At 47.5% G+C, this 18524-nt stretch overlaps 1 protein-coding gene across 1 annotated transcript in view; it reads right to left on the reverse strand.

The window, feature by feature from the left end:
- The window catches only part of phf21ab (PHD finger protein 21Ab), a 61526-nt gene that overhangs the window by 42047 nt on the left and 955 nt on the right, over positions 1-18524 (reverse strand). Inside the window, exons 2-4 of the mRNA XM_056282280.1 lie at positions 17200-17239; positions 16722-16773; positions 2033-2131 (exon numbers count right to left, since the gene is read on the reverse strand). Coding sequence (XP_056138255.1) covers positions 2033-2131; positions 16722-16763 — 141 coding nt within the window. The 5' untranslated portion in view covers positions 16764-16773; positions 17200-17239. The remainder of the gene's footprint in view (positions 1-2032; positions 2132-16721; positions 16774-17199; positions 17240-18524) is intronic.

Below are 18524 nucleotides of genomic sequence, written 5' to 3' on the forward strand. Positions count from 1 at the left end.
TATGACTATAAGCACAGCCGTGCAGATCGACAAGTCAGGTCCTGGTACTCGTATGACTATAAGCACAGCCGTGCAGACGGACAGCCAGGTCCTGCTGCTGAAACCCGTATGGCCATAAGTACAGCCGTGCAGACAGACAGCCAGGTCCTGGTACTGAAACTCGTATGACTACAAGTACAGCCGTGCAGACGGGCAGCCAGGTCCTGGTATTGAAACTCGTATGACTATAAGCACAACCGTGCAGACGGACAGCCAGGTCCTGGTACTGGAACTCGTATGACTATAAGCACAGCCGTGCAGACGGACAGCCAGGTCCTGGTACTGGAACTCGTATGACTATAAGTACAGCCGTGCAGACGGACATCCAGGTCCTGATATTGAAACTCGTATGACTATAAGCACAGCCGTGCAGACGGACAGCCAGGTCCTGGTACTGGAACTCGTATGACTATAAGCACAGCCGTGCAGACAGACAGCCAGGTCCTGGTACTGGAACTCGTATGACTATAAGTACAGCCGTGCAGATCGACAGCCAGGTCCTGGTACTCGTATGACTATAAGCACAGCCGTGCAGACGGACAGCCAGGTCCTGGTACTGAAATTTGTATGACTATAAGCACAGCCGTGCAGACAGACAGCCAGGTCCTGGTATTGAAACTCGTATGACTATAAGCACAGCCACGCAGACAGACAGCCAGGTCCTGGTACTGGTACTCGTATGACTATAAGCACAGCCGTGCAGACGGACAGCCAGGTCCTGGTACTGAAATTCGTATGACTATAAGCACAGCCGTGCAGACGGACAGCCAGGTCCTGGTACTGAAATTCGTATGACTATAAGCACAGCCGTGCAGCCAGGTCCTGGTATTGAAACTCGTATGACTATAAGCACAGCCGTGCAGACAGACAGCCAGGTCCTGGTACTCGTATGACTATAAGCACAGCCGTGCAGACAGACAGCCAGGTCCTGGTACTGAAACTCGTATGACTATAAGCACAGCCGTGTAGATCGACAGCCAGGTCCTGGTACTGAAACTCGTATGACTATAAATACAGCCGTGCAGATCGACAGCCAGGTCCTGGTACTGAAACTCGTATGACTAGAAGCACAGCCGCGCAGACAGACAGCCAGGTCCTGGTACTGAAACTCGTATGACTATAAGTACAGCCGTGGAGACGGACAGCCAGGTCCTGGTACTGGAACTCGTATGACTATAAGTACAGCCGTGCAGACGAACAGCCAGGTCCTGGTATTGAAACTCGTATGACTATAAGCACAGCCGTGCAGACTGACAGCCAGGTCCTGGTACTGGAACTCGTATGACTATAAGCACAGTCGTGCAGACTGACAGCCAGGTCCTGGTACTGGAACTCGTATGACTATAAGTACAGCCGTGCAGACCGACAGCCAGGTCCTGGTACTGGAACTCGTATGACTATAAGCACAGTCGTGCAGAAGCCAGGTCCTGGTACTGGAACTCGTATGACTATAAGTACAGCTGTGCAGACGGACAGCCAGGTCCTGATATTGAAACTCGTATGACTATAAGCACAGTCGTGCAGACCGACAGCCAGGTCCTGGTACTGGAACTCAAACCAGCATGAGTGAAATCTGTTTAGTAACCAATAAGCAGAGTCGAAATTAAAATGTCTTAATGGGTCAATTGGAATCAGAATTTTGGAACCAGTTTAACTTGCAACTGGTTCTTGATGCCCAACCCTAGTCTCAAAAAAGCTGTGATTGAACTGTCCACTCTTGGGACACCTTTTTTTCAAATTGCTCCCAATATGAGGGAGACCTGATCTACCAAGAAGGTTCAACGTGATCTATTTTTGAGACCGGGCAAGGCCAGGGGCCACGGGGGCCAGATCAGAGTACCAAGGCCCAGACAAGCAGATACACACCGCACACCCTGAAATTAGCAGGGAAAAATCTCCTATCCTACAGACACCTACACTACAGGGGCCTCTAGAGGTCACAGTGTGGTCCTGCAGGACTCAACGGCCCCCTCTATCAGACTGCTTCACCTACCTGATGGATTTGGATCTCCACTTTCAGAGCCTCCTGTAACGTCTGTAATTCCATCATGGATCCAGTCAGTCTGCCAGCTGGTCCAGGGGAATGTTCAGCCTGCACACACACACACACACAGAGAAGAAGGATGTCAAAAGCAGTTAGTTTAACACTAATCAGCAGGATGGGACTGACAGTGTTGTTGTTGTCATAGCAACTAAAACAACTATGATACTGTTTACATGTTCTTTCAGCAGCCTTATGTCTACATGAGCTGGTTCAGCTGACTGTGATGTCCTACCTGGACTACCGAGCATGCATAGAGACAGCTGTCTGTGATGTCCTACCTGGACTACTGAGCATGCATGCTGACAGCAGCTGTCTGTGATGTTCTACCTGGACTACCGAGCATGCAGAGAGACAGTCTTAAAACCGGTGAGAAAAACTCCCGTGTCTTTATGTGATGCTGAACACAGTACAGAGCACTGGTGGACAAGGTCACATGAGGTCATAACTACATCCTGACAACAATGTCTCAGCAGGACATAGTCCTACAGTCTCTTCCACATTCGCTCTTCATGGTGTTCTACAGGTCCTTGAAGGCTACTGTCCACTGTAAGAGTACAGTGGAGATGCAAACAACACAGTACACACAAGGTACAAGAGAAGTACACGACACACAATCTCAGGAAATGAAATTAACTCCAACATTTACCCAATTACATTTACCCCATTTCTATGGTCCAAAGTGAGAATGTCCCACAAAATGAGACATTACAACATGCACGTATTCCTGCACACGCTGCAGGAAGAATTACTAGCTTGGATCGGTCTGGGATGTGCTTCCTGGTGTTATGGGGTGGTGCATGATAATGTGGAGGAGGTGCTACGTCTGGTGATGTAACGTGCTGCAAAAACGTTCATCAGAACGTCAGCCGACAAAGTAAGCCATGGACACTGGGTAACACTGGCCTCCTGAACCCCCTTCTGGTCCTGATACCTTCTGGTTCTCCTCTCTCAGACTGAGCAACTGCTGGCTAAACAAAAGCTCCCGGGACAAAGGAACAGACCACGCCGACTCCAGGGGCTGCATGTTGGCTGATGCTGTTCACGGCTCCCATCACGACAGACCGGCGTGTTGCAGAGCCTGCTGTTGCATGCTGTGCTAGCACCCCTGAACAGTACCTCTGAACAGCATCCCTGAACAGCATCCCTGAACAGCACCTATGAACAGCACCCATGAACAGCAACCCTGAACAGCACCCATGAACAGCACCCCTGAACAGCCCCCATGAACAGCCCCCATGAACAGCAACCCTGAACAGCACCTCTGAACAGCCCCCATGAACAGCACCCCTGAAAAGCACCCATGAACAGCCCCCATGAACAGCAACCCTGAACAGCACCTCTGAACAGCCCCCATGAACAGCACCCCTGAAAAGCACCCCTGAACAGCATCGACACACTGCTCACTGTGAGCATGTGAGCAGACTGAAGCAGGGACAGTATGCAGACTGCATCTGGAAACCACTGTATGAAGCTGCACCTCTGTTAAAAATAGTATATAAAGGAAATACTGCATTATATACCCATATCCACACCTAGTATACACCCATACACTCCTAGTATATACCCATACACACCTAGTATACACCCATAGTATACACCCATATCCACACCTAGTATACACCCATACACTCCTAGTATATACCCATACACACCTAGTATACATCCATATCCACACCTAGTGTACACCTATACACACCTAGTATACACCCATTTCCACACCTAGTATACACCCATACACACCTAGTATATACCCATACACACCTAGTATATACTCCTAGTATACACCCATATCCACACCTAGTATACACCCATACACTCCTAGTATACACCCATATCCACACCTAGTATACACCCATACACACCTAGTATATACCCATAGTATACACCCATATTTACACCTAGTGTACACCTATACACACCTAGTATATACCCATAACCACACCTAGTATACACCCATACACACCTAGTATATACCCATACACACATAGTATATACCCATACACACCTGTTGCTCTCCCTGAGGTTTCTTCCTATTGTTTCTCCCTGTTAAAGGGATTTTTTAGGGAGTTTTTCCTTATCCGATGAGAGGATCTAAGGACAGGATGTTGTGTTGCTGTTAAGCCCACTGAGGCAAATTTGTAATTTGTGATATTGGGCTATACAAATAAAATTTATTTGATTTTGATTTGATATATACCCATACACACCTAGTATACACCCATATATCGAATCAAATCAATTTTATTTGTATAGCCCAATATCACAAATTACAAATTTGCCTCAGTGGGCTTAACAGCAACACAACATCCTGTCCTTAGATCCTCTTATCGGATAAGGAAAAACTCCCTAAAAAAAAACCCTTTAACAGGGAGAAAAAATAGGAAGAAACCTCAGGGAGAGCAACAGAGGAGGATCTCTCTCCCAAGACGGACAGCATGCAATGGATGTTGTGTTCACGCAATTTACATAATACAACATTGAAAGAGGATAACAGAATTATAATGGACATAAAATTTATGAAGAACATGATGCACAGGATGCCAAGCAGTGTCCACATGCCAACGGAGCAGTCCAGATAATATACACCTAGTATACACCCATATACACAGCTAGCATACACCCATACACACCTAGCATACACCCATATACACACCTAGTATACACCCATATACACACCTAGTATACACCCATATATACAGCTAGCATACACCCATATACACGGCTAGTATACACCCATATATGCGGCTAGTATACACCCATATATACAGCTAGTATACTCCCATATACACAGCTAGTATGCACCCATACACACAGCTAGTATACACCCATATACACAGCTAGTATACACCCATATACACAGCTAGTATACACCCATATATACAGCTAGTATACACCCATATATACAGCTAGTATACACCCATATGCACCTAGTATACACCCATATACACGGCTAGTATACACCCATATATACAGCTAGTATACACCCATATGCACCTAGTATACACCCATATACACGGCTAGTATACACCCATATATACAGCTAGTATAGACCCATACACACAGCTAGTATACACCCATACACACAGCTAGTATACACCCACACACAGCTAGTCTTTTCTCCCTGTTAAAGGTTTTAGGGAGTTGTTCCTTATCCGATGTGAGGGTCTAAGGACAGGATGTTGTGTTGCTGTAAAACCCCTGACGCACATTTATAATATTGGGCTAAACAAATAAAACTGACTTGACTTTACCAATACATAGCCCATGCCCACCCAATACACAATAATATACACCAATGCACACCCATACACATATATAATGATACACACCCATGTAAGGCTGCACAATACTGGAAAAAATTCACATTGCAATATTTGTTTTCTGCGATATCTCTCTCTCTCTCTCTCTCTCTCTCTCTCTCTCTCTCTCTCTCTCTCTCTCTCTCTCTCTCTCTCTCTCTCTCTCTCTCTCTCTCTCTCTCTCTCTCTCTCTCTCTCTCTCTCTCTCTCTCTCTCTCTCTCTCTCTCTCTCTCTCTCTCTCTCTCTCTCTCTCTCTCTCTCTCTCTCTCTCTCTCTCTCTCTCTCTCTCTCTCTCTCTCTCTCTCTCTCTCTATATATATATCGATAGATAGATAGATAGATAGATATATTACCATATGACAAAATACTGGAATTTCTCCTTATGGCGTGAACAGCTCTTTTGGAAAGAAGTACCATTACAGAATGATTGGGGGGAGTTTGTAGGGGAGTACATCTGCATAGAAAATAAAAATTCCTCTTTCGGCTGCTCCCGTTAGGGGGCGCCACAGCGGATCATCCGTTTCCATCTCTTCCTGTCCTCTGCATCTTCCTCTGTCACACCAGCAACCTGCATGTCCTCCCTCACCACATCCATAAACCTCCTCTTTGGCCTTCCTCTTCTCCTCTTCCCTGGCAGCTCCATATTCAGCATCCTTCTCCCAGTATACCCAGCATCTCTCCTCCACACATGTCCAAACCATCTCAATCTTGTCTCTCTTGCTTTGTCTCCAAACCGTCCAACATGAGCTGTCCCTCTAATATACTCGTTCCTAATCCTGTCCTTCTTCATCACTCCCAATGAAAATCTTATCATCTTCAACTCTGCCACCTCCAGCTCCACCTCCTGTCTTTTCATCAGTGCCACCGTCTCCAAATGTGCAACCCGATACGGGTTGGAAATAAATCCCCCAAAACTTGCACGATCCAAAATTCACAATATTGAGTCTGCACTTCACCAAAATAAAAACAACAATGAATGAAAAAAAACTCCACCTGGTCTTGAAGATCACTTGAAATGTACAACGTCCATACAACTGCCAGTGCTTCTCATTTTGCAACCAAATATTCCTGCTCAGTGGGTTTTTCCTCGCTTGTCTTCAGGTTCAGGTTGATAAACTGATCAAGAAAGATTGTGATTGGTAATTCAGAGCCTGCATGTAACTCACGAGCAAAAAACTCCGTGTATCCAAGAACCCTTAAATCGAGTAGACTGTTACACCAGACAGACTCCTCTTGTGGGTTAGTCAGGAAACAGAGAACCTCCCAAGTTTTCCTTTTGTATCAAGCAGCACAAGTCGTAGCACGAGGTGTCCGAGGTCACATGACTCACTTCACACCTCACACTGACATTCATCTGACTCACTTCACAGCGCACACTCACATTCACCTGACTCACATCACACCACACACTCACATTCACCTGCCTCACATAAGACCGCACTCACATTCACATTCACTTGACTCACTTCATACCGCACATTCACATTCATCTGACTCACTTCACACAGCACACTCGCATTCACCTGCCTCACTTCAGACCGCACACTCACATTCACCTGACTCACATCACACCGCACACTCACATTCACTTGACTCACTTCATACCGCACACTCACATTCATTTGACTCACTTCACACAGCACACTCGCATTCACCTGACTGACTTAACGCCGCACACTCACATTCACCTGACTCAATTCACACCACACTCACATTCACTTAACTCACTTCACACTGCACACTCACCTGACTGACTTCACACCGCAAACTCACATTCACCTGACTCACTTCACACCGCACTCACATTCACCTGACTTACATCACACCGCACACTCTCACATTCACCTGACTCGCATCACACCGCACACTCACATTCATCTGACTGACTTCACATCGCACACTCACCTGACTTACTTCACACCGCACACTCACATCCACCTGACTCACTTCACATGGCATACGCACATTCACCTAACTCACTTCACACCGCACACTCACATTCACCTGACTCACATTAACCTGACTCACTTCACACCACACACTCACTCACTCACTCACATTCACACCGCACTCACATTCACCTGACTCACATCACATCGCACACTCTCATTCACCTGACTCAATTCACACCGCAGACTCAAATTCACGACTCACATCACACCACAATCACATACCCCCCTACTCACTTCACACCGCACACTCACATTCACCTGACTCACATCACACCGCACACTCACATCCACCTGACTCACTTCACACCACACGCTCACATTCACCTGATTCACTTCATACCGCACATTCACATTCATCTGACTCACTTCACACAGCACACTCGCATTCACCTGCCTCTCTTCAGACCGCACACTCACATTCACCTGACTCACATCACACCGCACACTCACATTCACTTGACTCACTTCATACCGCACACTCACATTCATCTGACTCACTTCACACAGCACACTCGCATTCACCTGACTGACTTAACGCCGCACACTCACATTCACCTGACTCAATTCACACCACACTCACATTCACTTGACTCACTTCACACCGCAAACTCACATTCACCTGACTCACTTCACACCGCACACTCACATTCATCTGACTCACTTCACACCACACACTCACATTCACCTGACTCACATCACACCCTCACATTCACCTGACTCACATCACACCGCACACTCACCTGACTTACTTCACACCGCACACTCACATTCACCTGACTGACTTCACACCGTACACTCACCTGACTCACTTCACACCGCACACTCACATTCACCTGACTCACATCACACCGCACACTCACATCCACCTGACTCACTTCACACCACACGCTCACATTCACCTGATTCACTTCATACCGCACATTCACATTCATCTGACTCACTTCACACAGCACACTCGCATTCACCTGCCTCTCTTCAGACCGCACACTCACATTCACCTGACTCACATCACACCGCACACTCACATTCACTTGACTCACTTCATACCGCACACTCACATTCATCTGACTCACTTCACACAGCACACTCGCATTCACCTGACTGACTTAACGCCGCACACTCACATTCACCTGACTCAATTCACACCACACTCACATTCACTTGACTCACTTCACACCGCAAACTCACATTCACCTGACTCACTTCACACCGCACACTCACATTCATCTGACTCACTTCACACCACACACTCACATTCACCTGACTCACATCACACCCTCACATTCACCTGACTCACATCACACCGCACACTCACCTGACTTACTTCACACCGCACACTCACATTCACCTGACTGACTTCACACCGTACACTCACCTGACTCACTTCACACCGCACACTTACATTCACCTGACTCACATCACACCGCACACTCACATCCACCTGACTCACTTCACACCACACACTCATATTCACCTGACTCACTTCACACCGCACACTCACATTCATCTGACTCACTTCACACCGCACACTCACATTCACCTGACTTACTTCCCACCGCACTCACATTCACCTGACTCATTTCACACCGCACACTCTCATTCACATGACCCACTTCACACTGCACACTCACCTGACTCACATCACACACTCACCTGACTCACATCACACCGCAAACTCACATTCAACTGATTCAATTCACACACCACAGAATCACATTCACCTGACTCACTTCACACCACACACTCACATTCACCTGACTCAAATCACACCAAACACTCACATTCACCTGACTCACATCACATCGCATACTCACATTCACCTGATTCACTTCACACCGCACACTAAAATTCACCTGACTGACTTCACACCACACTCACATTCACCTGAATCACATCACACCGCACTCACATTCACCTGACTCACATCACACCACACACTCAAATTCACCTGACTTACTTCACACCGCACACTCACATTCAACTGACTCACTTCACACCACACACACACATTCACCTGACTCACTTCACACCACACACACACATTCACCTGACTTACTTCACACCACACACTCACATTCACCTGACTTACTTCATACCTCACACTCACATGACTTACTTCACACCACACACTCACCTGACTCACATCACACCACACACACACACACATTCACCTGACTTACTGCACACCGCACACACATTCATCTGACTTACTTCACAACGCACACTCACATTCACCTGACTGACTTCACACCGCCTACTCACATTCACCGACTTACTTCACACCGCACACGCACATTCACCTGACTCACATCACACCGCACACTTACATTCACCTGACTCACATCATACCACACACACACACATTCACCTGACTTACTTCACACCACACACTCACATGACTTACCTCACACCACACATTCACCTGACTCACATCACACCACACACATTCACCTGACTTACTGCACACCGCGCACTCACATTCATCTGACTTACTTCACAACGCACACTCACATTCACCTGACTTACTTCACAGCACAAACTCACATTCATCTGACTTACTTGACACCGCACACTCACATTCACCTGACTCACATCACATCACACCGAACACTCACATTCATCTGACTTCACAACGCACACTTACATTCACCTGACTTACATCACACCACACACTCACTTGACTCTTCACACCGCACACTCACCTGACTCACATCACACCGCACACTCACATTCCCGACTCACTTAACACCGCACACTCACATTCACCTGACTGACTTCACACCGCACACTCGCCTTCACCTGACTCACAACACACTGCACACTCACATTCACCTGACTTACTTCACACCGCATACTCACATTCACCGACTTACTTCACACCGCACATTCACCTGACTCACATCACACTGCACACTCATATTCCCGACTTACTTCACACCGCACACTCACGTTCACCTGACTCACATCACACACTCACATTCACCTGACTTACTTCACACCGCATACTCACATTCACCTGATTTACTTCACACTGCACACTCACATTCACCTGACTCACATCATACCGCCCACTCACATTCACCTGACTCACATCACACTGCACACTCACATTCACCTGACTTACTTCACACCGCACGCTCACCTGACTCACATCACACCGCACACTCAAATTCACCTGACTAACATCACACTCACATTCACCTGACTGACTTCACACCGCACATTCGCCTTCACCTGACTCACATCACACTGCACACTCACATTCACCTGACTTACTTCACACCGCATAATCACATTCACCGACTTACTTCACACCGCACACGCACATTCACCTGACTCACATCACACCACACACTCACATTCACCTGACTTACTTCACACCACACACACACACATTCACCTGACTTACTTCACACCACACACACACATTCACCTGACTTACTTCATACCTCACACTCACATGACTTACTTCACACCACACACTCACCTGACTCACATCACACCACACACACACATTCACCTGACTTACTGCACACCGCACACACATTCATCTGACTTACTTCACAACGCACCCTCACATTCACCTGACTTACTTCCCACCGCACACTCACCTGACTAACTTCACACAGCACACTCACATTCACCTGACTTACTTCACAGCACACACTCACATTCACCTGACTTACTTGACACTGCACACTCACATTCACCTGACTCACATCACACACTCACATTCATCTGACTTACTTCACAACGCACACTCACATTCACCTGACTTACTTCACACCACACACTCACATTCACCTGACTCACTTAACACCGCAAACTCACATTCATCTGACTGACTTCACACCACACACTCGCCTTCACTTGACTCACATCACACCGCACACTCACATTCACCTGACTAACATCACACCGCACACTCACATTCACCTGACTCACATCACACTGCACACTCACATTCATCTGACTTACTTCACACCGCATACTCACTTCACACCGTACACTCACATTCATCTGACTGACTTCACACCACACACTCACATTCACCTGACTTACTTCATACCCCACACTCACATGACTTACCGCACACCACACACTCACCTGACTCACATCACACCACACACATTCACCTGACTTACTGCACACCGCACACTCACATTCATCTGACTTACTTCCCACCGCCCACTCACCTGACTAACATCACACCGCACACTCACATTCACCTGACTCACATCACACTGCACACTCACATTCATCTGACTTACTTCACACCGCATACTCACTTCACACCGTACACTCACATTCATCTGACTCACATCACACCGCACACTCACCTGACTCACATCACACTGCACACTCACATTCACCTGACTTACTTCACACCACACACTCACATGACTTACTTCACACCACACACTCACCTGACTCACATCACACCAAACACACACACATTCACCTGACTTACTTCACACTGCACTCACATTCACCTGACTTACTTCACACCGCACACTCACATTCATCTGACTGACTTCACACCACACACTCACATTCACCTGACTTACTTCATACCCCACACTCACATGACTTACCGCACACCACACACTCACCTGACTCACATCACACCACACACATTCACCTGACTTACTGCACACCGCACACTCACATTCATCTGACTTACTTCCCACCGCCCACTCACCTGACTAACTTCACACTGCACTCACATTCACCTGACTTACTTCACACCACACACTCACATTCACCTGACTCACTTCACACCACACACTCACATTCACCTGACTTACTTCATACCCCACACTCACATGACTTACCTCACACCACACACTCACCTGACTCACATCACACCACACACATTCACCTGACTTACTGCACACCGCACACTCACATTCATCTGACTTACTTCACAACGCACTCACATTCACCTGACTTACTTCCCACCGCACACTCACCTGACTAACTTCACACAGCATACTCACATTCACCTGACTTACTTCACAGCACAAACTCACATTCACCTGACTTACTTGACACCACACACTCACATTCACCTGACTCACATCACATCACACCGAACACTCACATTCATCTGACTTACTTCACAACGCACACTTACATTCACCTGACTTACTTCACACCACACACTCACATTCACTTGACTCTTCACACCGCACACTCACCTGACTCACATCACACCGCACACTCACATTCCCCTGACTCACTTAACACCGCACACTCACATTCACCTGACTGACTTCACACCGCACACTCGCCTTCACCTGACTCACATCACACTGCACACTCACCTGACTTACTTCACACCGCATACTCACATTCACCGACTTACTTCACACCGCACACGCACATTCACCTGACTCACATCACACCGCACACTTACATTCACCTGACTCACATCACACTGCACACTCATATTCCCAACTTACTTCACACCGCACACTCACGTTCACCTGACTCACATCACACACTCACATTCACCTGACTTACTTCACACTGCACACTCACATTCACCTGACTCACATCATACCGCCCACTCACATTCACCTGACTCACATCACACCGCACACTTACATTCACCTGACTCACATCACACTGCACACTCATATTCCCAACTTACTTCACACCGCACACTCACGTTCACCTGACTCACATCACACACTCACATTCACCTGACTTACTTCACACCGCATACTCACATTCACCTGACTTACTTCACACTGCACACTCACATTCACCTGACTCACATCACACCACACACTCACATTCACCTGACTCACATCATACCGCCCACTCACATTCACCTGACTCACATCACACCGCACACTCACATTCACCTTACTCACATCACACCGCACACTCAAATTCACCTGACTCACATCACACTGCATACTCACATTCACCCGACTTACTTCACACCGCACACTCACATTCACCTGACTTACTTCACACCACACTCACATTCTCTGATGTGACTACTGCGCATGCACACATCACGGTGATGATGCTGAGATGATATAGTGCAGCCCTACCAGCCAGATATAAATCCATCATGCACCCATACACCCCCAACATACATCTACACACCCCAATATACACCCATACACCCCAATACACATCCCCAATATACACCCATACACCCCCAATATACACCCATACACCCTAATATCCACCCCCAATATCCACCCATACACCCCAAATATACACACATACACCCCCAATACACATCCATACACCCCCAATATAAACCCATACACACTCAATATACACCCCCAATATAAACCCAAACGACCCCTATATAGACCCATACACCCCAATATACACCCATACACGCCCAATATACACCCATGTACCCCAATATACACCCATACACCCCAATATACACCCATATACCCCCAAACACACCCAATATAAACCCATACACCCAAATTTACACCCATACACCTCCAATTTACACCCATACATCCATATTCACACAATATATATTCATAAACACCCAATTATACACCAACACAACCAATGATTATCAATAAGCTCCCATACACACCCTTATCCACCAATTGACCTTTCGCAATGTCCCGCCCCCCTTAGTTACTGTTGCTATGCCCGTCAAGTATTTCAGAACTATCCAGGAAGTAGCCGGAAAACACCAAAACATGAAGGAAGAAATCAGCGCATTGTGTGGGTAAAAGTAACAGTAATAATACGTTAGCTGTATTAGCTATCAATAATAGCTAGTAGCAAGCTTAGCTTGGAGCAGACAGGTATTTGTGTTGATTTTGGATGGATTAAGCTGGCCATGGGGTCTGCTATACTGCCAAATCTATTGCCCACATTGCGCTTCTTGCGTTCTGGGTTTCGGGAAGGGAAAGAAAATTACACCCCTCCAAACTTTTCACATATCTAGTATCCGATTTGCAGATCCCATAGGCACACCGTTTCAGCATTTTGCTGTGTGTTTGAAAGCTTGACGGACTGTTGCTAAGGTAGGATTGGACAAGCACCGTTCTGGGGCGGTACTTTGTGAAATGTCAATTACACATCAAATATACACCCTTTCCCACTCATTAATACCTAATATACACACCAAATATAAACCAAAATACACCCATACATACCCATCCATCCATCCATCCATTACACAAACTGCTTATCCTGCTCTCAGGGTCGCAGAGATGCTGGAGCCTATCCCAGCAGTCACTTGGCGGTAGGCGGGGAGACACCCTGGACAGGCCGCCAGGCCATCACAGGGCTCAACATACACTAATACATAATATGGCTGTGCGATATGACTATATATTGTGTGTGGATAGAAAAACATCTATCATTTCATGTTATGCTCTATCGTTTGTTGGGTTGTCGCAAATCATTTTTTACAGCGATATTTTTCATCGTTTTGAGTTTGTCCATCTTTTACATGGATTCGATTAATAAATTACTCTTACTGGCTTTTTACTTACAAAGCTTTTATTGCACTTACAGTAACACAACTGGTGTAGTGGTCGCTAGCTCCGCCCACGCTGCGACAGAGAGCAGGAGAGAAGACGAGAAACCAACGCCACCATGAACGACAGCAAAACACAGCAGAGACTACCAATATTTATGTTAATAATAATAATAAATTAATCTTATATAGCGCTTTTCTAACACGCAAAGTTTTGTTACAAACAAGACAACAGATCAACACAACACAGACGTACAGGGGTGGATGGGAAGGGGGCTACGAGAGGGAGAAGCGGCAGCCACACACGACACCAGCAGTACTCTCCCACTTAAACACACACAAAAGAAAAACAAAACACAAAAGCACTGTGGACGTTGATGTTGTGTAGGGGTTTACTCCTGTAGCCTATTCCTCTCCCGAGGTATCCACTAGGTGGCACTGTCTAACCCATAGCTGGGGCTAGTTCGTGGGCATCAGGGAATATCCACACACCGGTGGGCCTGCGTACCACACGTCTAGGGGCCAGACCTCCTCCGAGTCCCTTGTAGTTCAGCCAGGGTCCAAGGTGTACCCAGTTACCATGTGTCGCCACGAGGAGGCGCTACATAGGACTTGCTGTCGGAGAGGCTATGTACTGGCAGGGAGAGACTTACATGCTCGGCTCTCCTGTTCACATTTCTGCAAGCCAGCGGTGAAGGTTGATAGTGAGACGTGACAGACACACAACACTACACCAACACAGTAGACGCTTCACAACAACCCCACTTCTTACACAACAATGTCACACACACTTATTAGCACTGCTGCTATGTTGTTTAGCTAGTTTATGTGCACTTGTTTCATTTCAGCTCAGTGTGAGGTTCTGCTGTGTTGTGTGTCCTTTATGCCGCGCTGCTCTGCTGTGTGGTTCCGCCCCCCCCCCCACACACACACACGCGCCACACACGCCGGGGGCCAGAAACTACTTGTTCACTGAATTTACAGAAAATACGCTATATTGTGACATGTATCCTTATCGGGATATGAGATTAACTATATGGGGACATGAGATTTTGGTCCTATCGCACAACCCTAATACACACTCCAAAAATACACACAATTTACATAAAAAAACACACTCATACACTCCCACACCCTCCCAGTATACTACAGCATACATGTCCACCAGTAAGGCCGTGTGTGGGTATGGTATATACTGTGTGTGTACTGCATGGTGGTCCTGCTGCTACGCAGGCTGGGTGGAGAGTCTGGTGTTATGGCAGCATACATGTCCACCAGTAAGGCCGTGTGTGGGTATGGTATATACTGTGTGTGTACTGCATGGTGGTCCTGCTGCTACGCAGGCTGGGTGGAGAGTCTGGTGTTATGGCAGCATACATGTCCACCAGTAAGGCCGTGTGTGGGTATGGTATATACTGTGTGTGTACTGCATGGTGGTCCTGCTGCTACGCAGGCTGGGTGGAGAGTCTGGTGTTATAGCAGCATACATGTCCACCAGTAAGGCCGTGTGTGGGTATGGTATATACTGTGTGTGTACTGCATGGTGGTCCTGCTGCTACGCGGGCTGGGCGGAGAGTCTGGTGTTATGGCAGCATACATGTCCACCAGCAAGGCCGTGTGTGGGTATGGTATATACTGTGTGTGTACTGCATGGTGGTCCTGCTGCTACGCGGGCTGGGCGGAGAGTCTGGTGTTATGGCAGCATACACCTTCAGCATGGCACTAGTGCTGCGAAGAGTTCGGGGTGTGAGTCCACAGGGGCAACATATAATGTAACGACATGCAGTACTTTTGTGCAAAGCATTTTGTGTCCTCACACTAGAAAAGCACTACACATCCAATACACATGCAACATACACCCACATCATCTGACCACAACACGTAGACACTTTCAACTGCACTTTACCTTAACTCCGTCTCCAGTAGGAAAACCATCCAACTGAAGCATTAAAGAGCCGCTGCAAGTAGAACAAACCCAGACAGGTTAAAAGAGCTTTCACATACGACAACGTACACAGTTTATGAGTAACACAGTTTATGAGTACTATATACAGCAATAAATTATGACTTGGTATCATCAAACTAGAACAACCTAAAATGAGCTCAACCCGATTATTGTAGTATTGTGTTACACAGCTGTGACCTCAGTATTGTGTAACAGAGAACACGGCCCCTGACTTGAGTATTGGTAAGGGGGTCTAGCAGCACTACGTGACTGAAGGATGAGCTGCACGTGTGCTGATGGTAAACTCATGGACCAGGTAGGGCCGCCCTTCCTCTCAAATGGACAGCTATCTGGCTGGAACCGGCACGGCTGGGGCAGAGATGTGACTGGACGCCAAGGCTGAACAGGAAGTGGTGTGTGGGTAAATGGCAGAACTTACCACCTGGTCGTGTGACTGGACTCCACCACTCTGTGCTGCCCTGTAACACAGACACAACAGAGTACACAGGCCTGTTACAAACCCACAAAATAAGTATTAACTACCCAGACAGCAAACCGCCCCTAACACGCTTGACTGAGACAAAGAACGGCCAACCGGAACGGGAGTGCTCCAAAACCTGCTAGCACAAGTCTGTCTCTGTAAAGCCTGATCCGGACCATGTACTGACTATAATCACCAGCATCACCTCTATGAAACTGATTCCCTGCTAGCTACCACCTGAAGCACCGGTGGCTTCCACACAGAGCCAGACTCTACACTCAGACCACAGCATAGGACAACAGACTCTGGACGACCACCATGTTACTCAGCCCAATCCGGATTCTGGCCTCTTCAGCAGTAGTCCCCGATTCATCTCCCACCAGATGGACTAGCTGTTGAGTTGATAAATCCAGACATAAATTGTGATTAGGGAACCCCTGTAAGTAATGCCACGGGGAGAGAGGAGGCGAGGCAAGGGGCAGGGCAACGTCTCGTTTCTTTTCTGGGATTTACCAAGAATGTCAGTAGAGTCCTCATCTTGTCAAGACCCACTAGTCCACTTTTTACTTTCAGATCACACTGCCTCGCCTCTGCAATTCAACTGGTTCCTACAACACGGGCTGACATACTACTCCACCTACATGCACGTGTACTTCTACCATCAACTACACACCCAAACCACACACACACACACACACACACACACACACACAGATATGCCTCAAACGCCACTCCACATCCAGCCACACACGCACGCACACACGCGTGCGCGCAGATCTAACTGTAAACACACACTACACATACAGAACCGTTTCTACCCCGACACACACACACACACACACACACACGCACGCGCGCGCACACACACACACACACACACACACACACACACTCCGAAACAAGCTTGTACGCGTAAACAGTTGCAGCTCCAGCCATCCACACGGACGCTTCGGAGAAGCGAGCCGGGACACGGTCCGGTTCTGGTGTAATGGGTCAGTAAGTTGCACAGCTGCGCTGGGTGAAGCGTGATGAGGGGCTATTAAAGCAGGCTCCACACAGCGGGGCTCCGGTCCCATTTTACGTGTCCACTTAGCCGCCGAGTCGGTGTCCGGACGTGAAGTTGTGCGGACAACTTCCATCAGCACCACACGCCGCTAGACGGGCCTGGACACGGCTGGACACGGAGTTAAAATGGTGGGCTGCAGGACGACAGCCGGGAGGGTTCGTGTCCTGGCTGCCCAAGTGAGTTAAAGTATTGTTTTGTTCCAACGACCAGACAGATG

This window comes from Lampris incognitus, chromosome 6, assembly GCF_029633865.1.
Source record: "Lampris incognitus isolate fLamInc1 chromosome 6, fLamInc1.hap2, whole genome shotgun sequence".
Taxonomy (NCBI): Eukaryota; Metazoa; Chordata; class Actinopteri; order Lampriformes; family Lampridae; genus Lampris; species Lampris incognitus.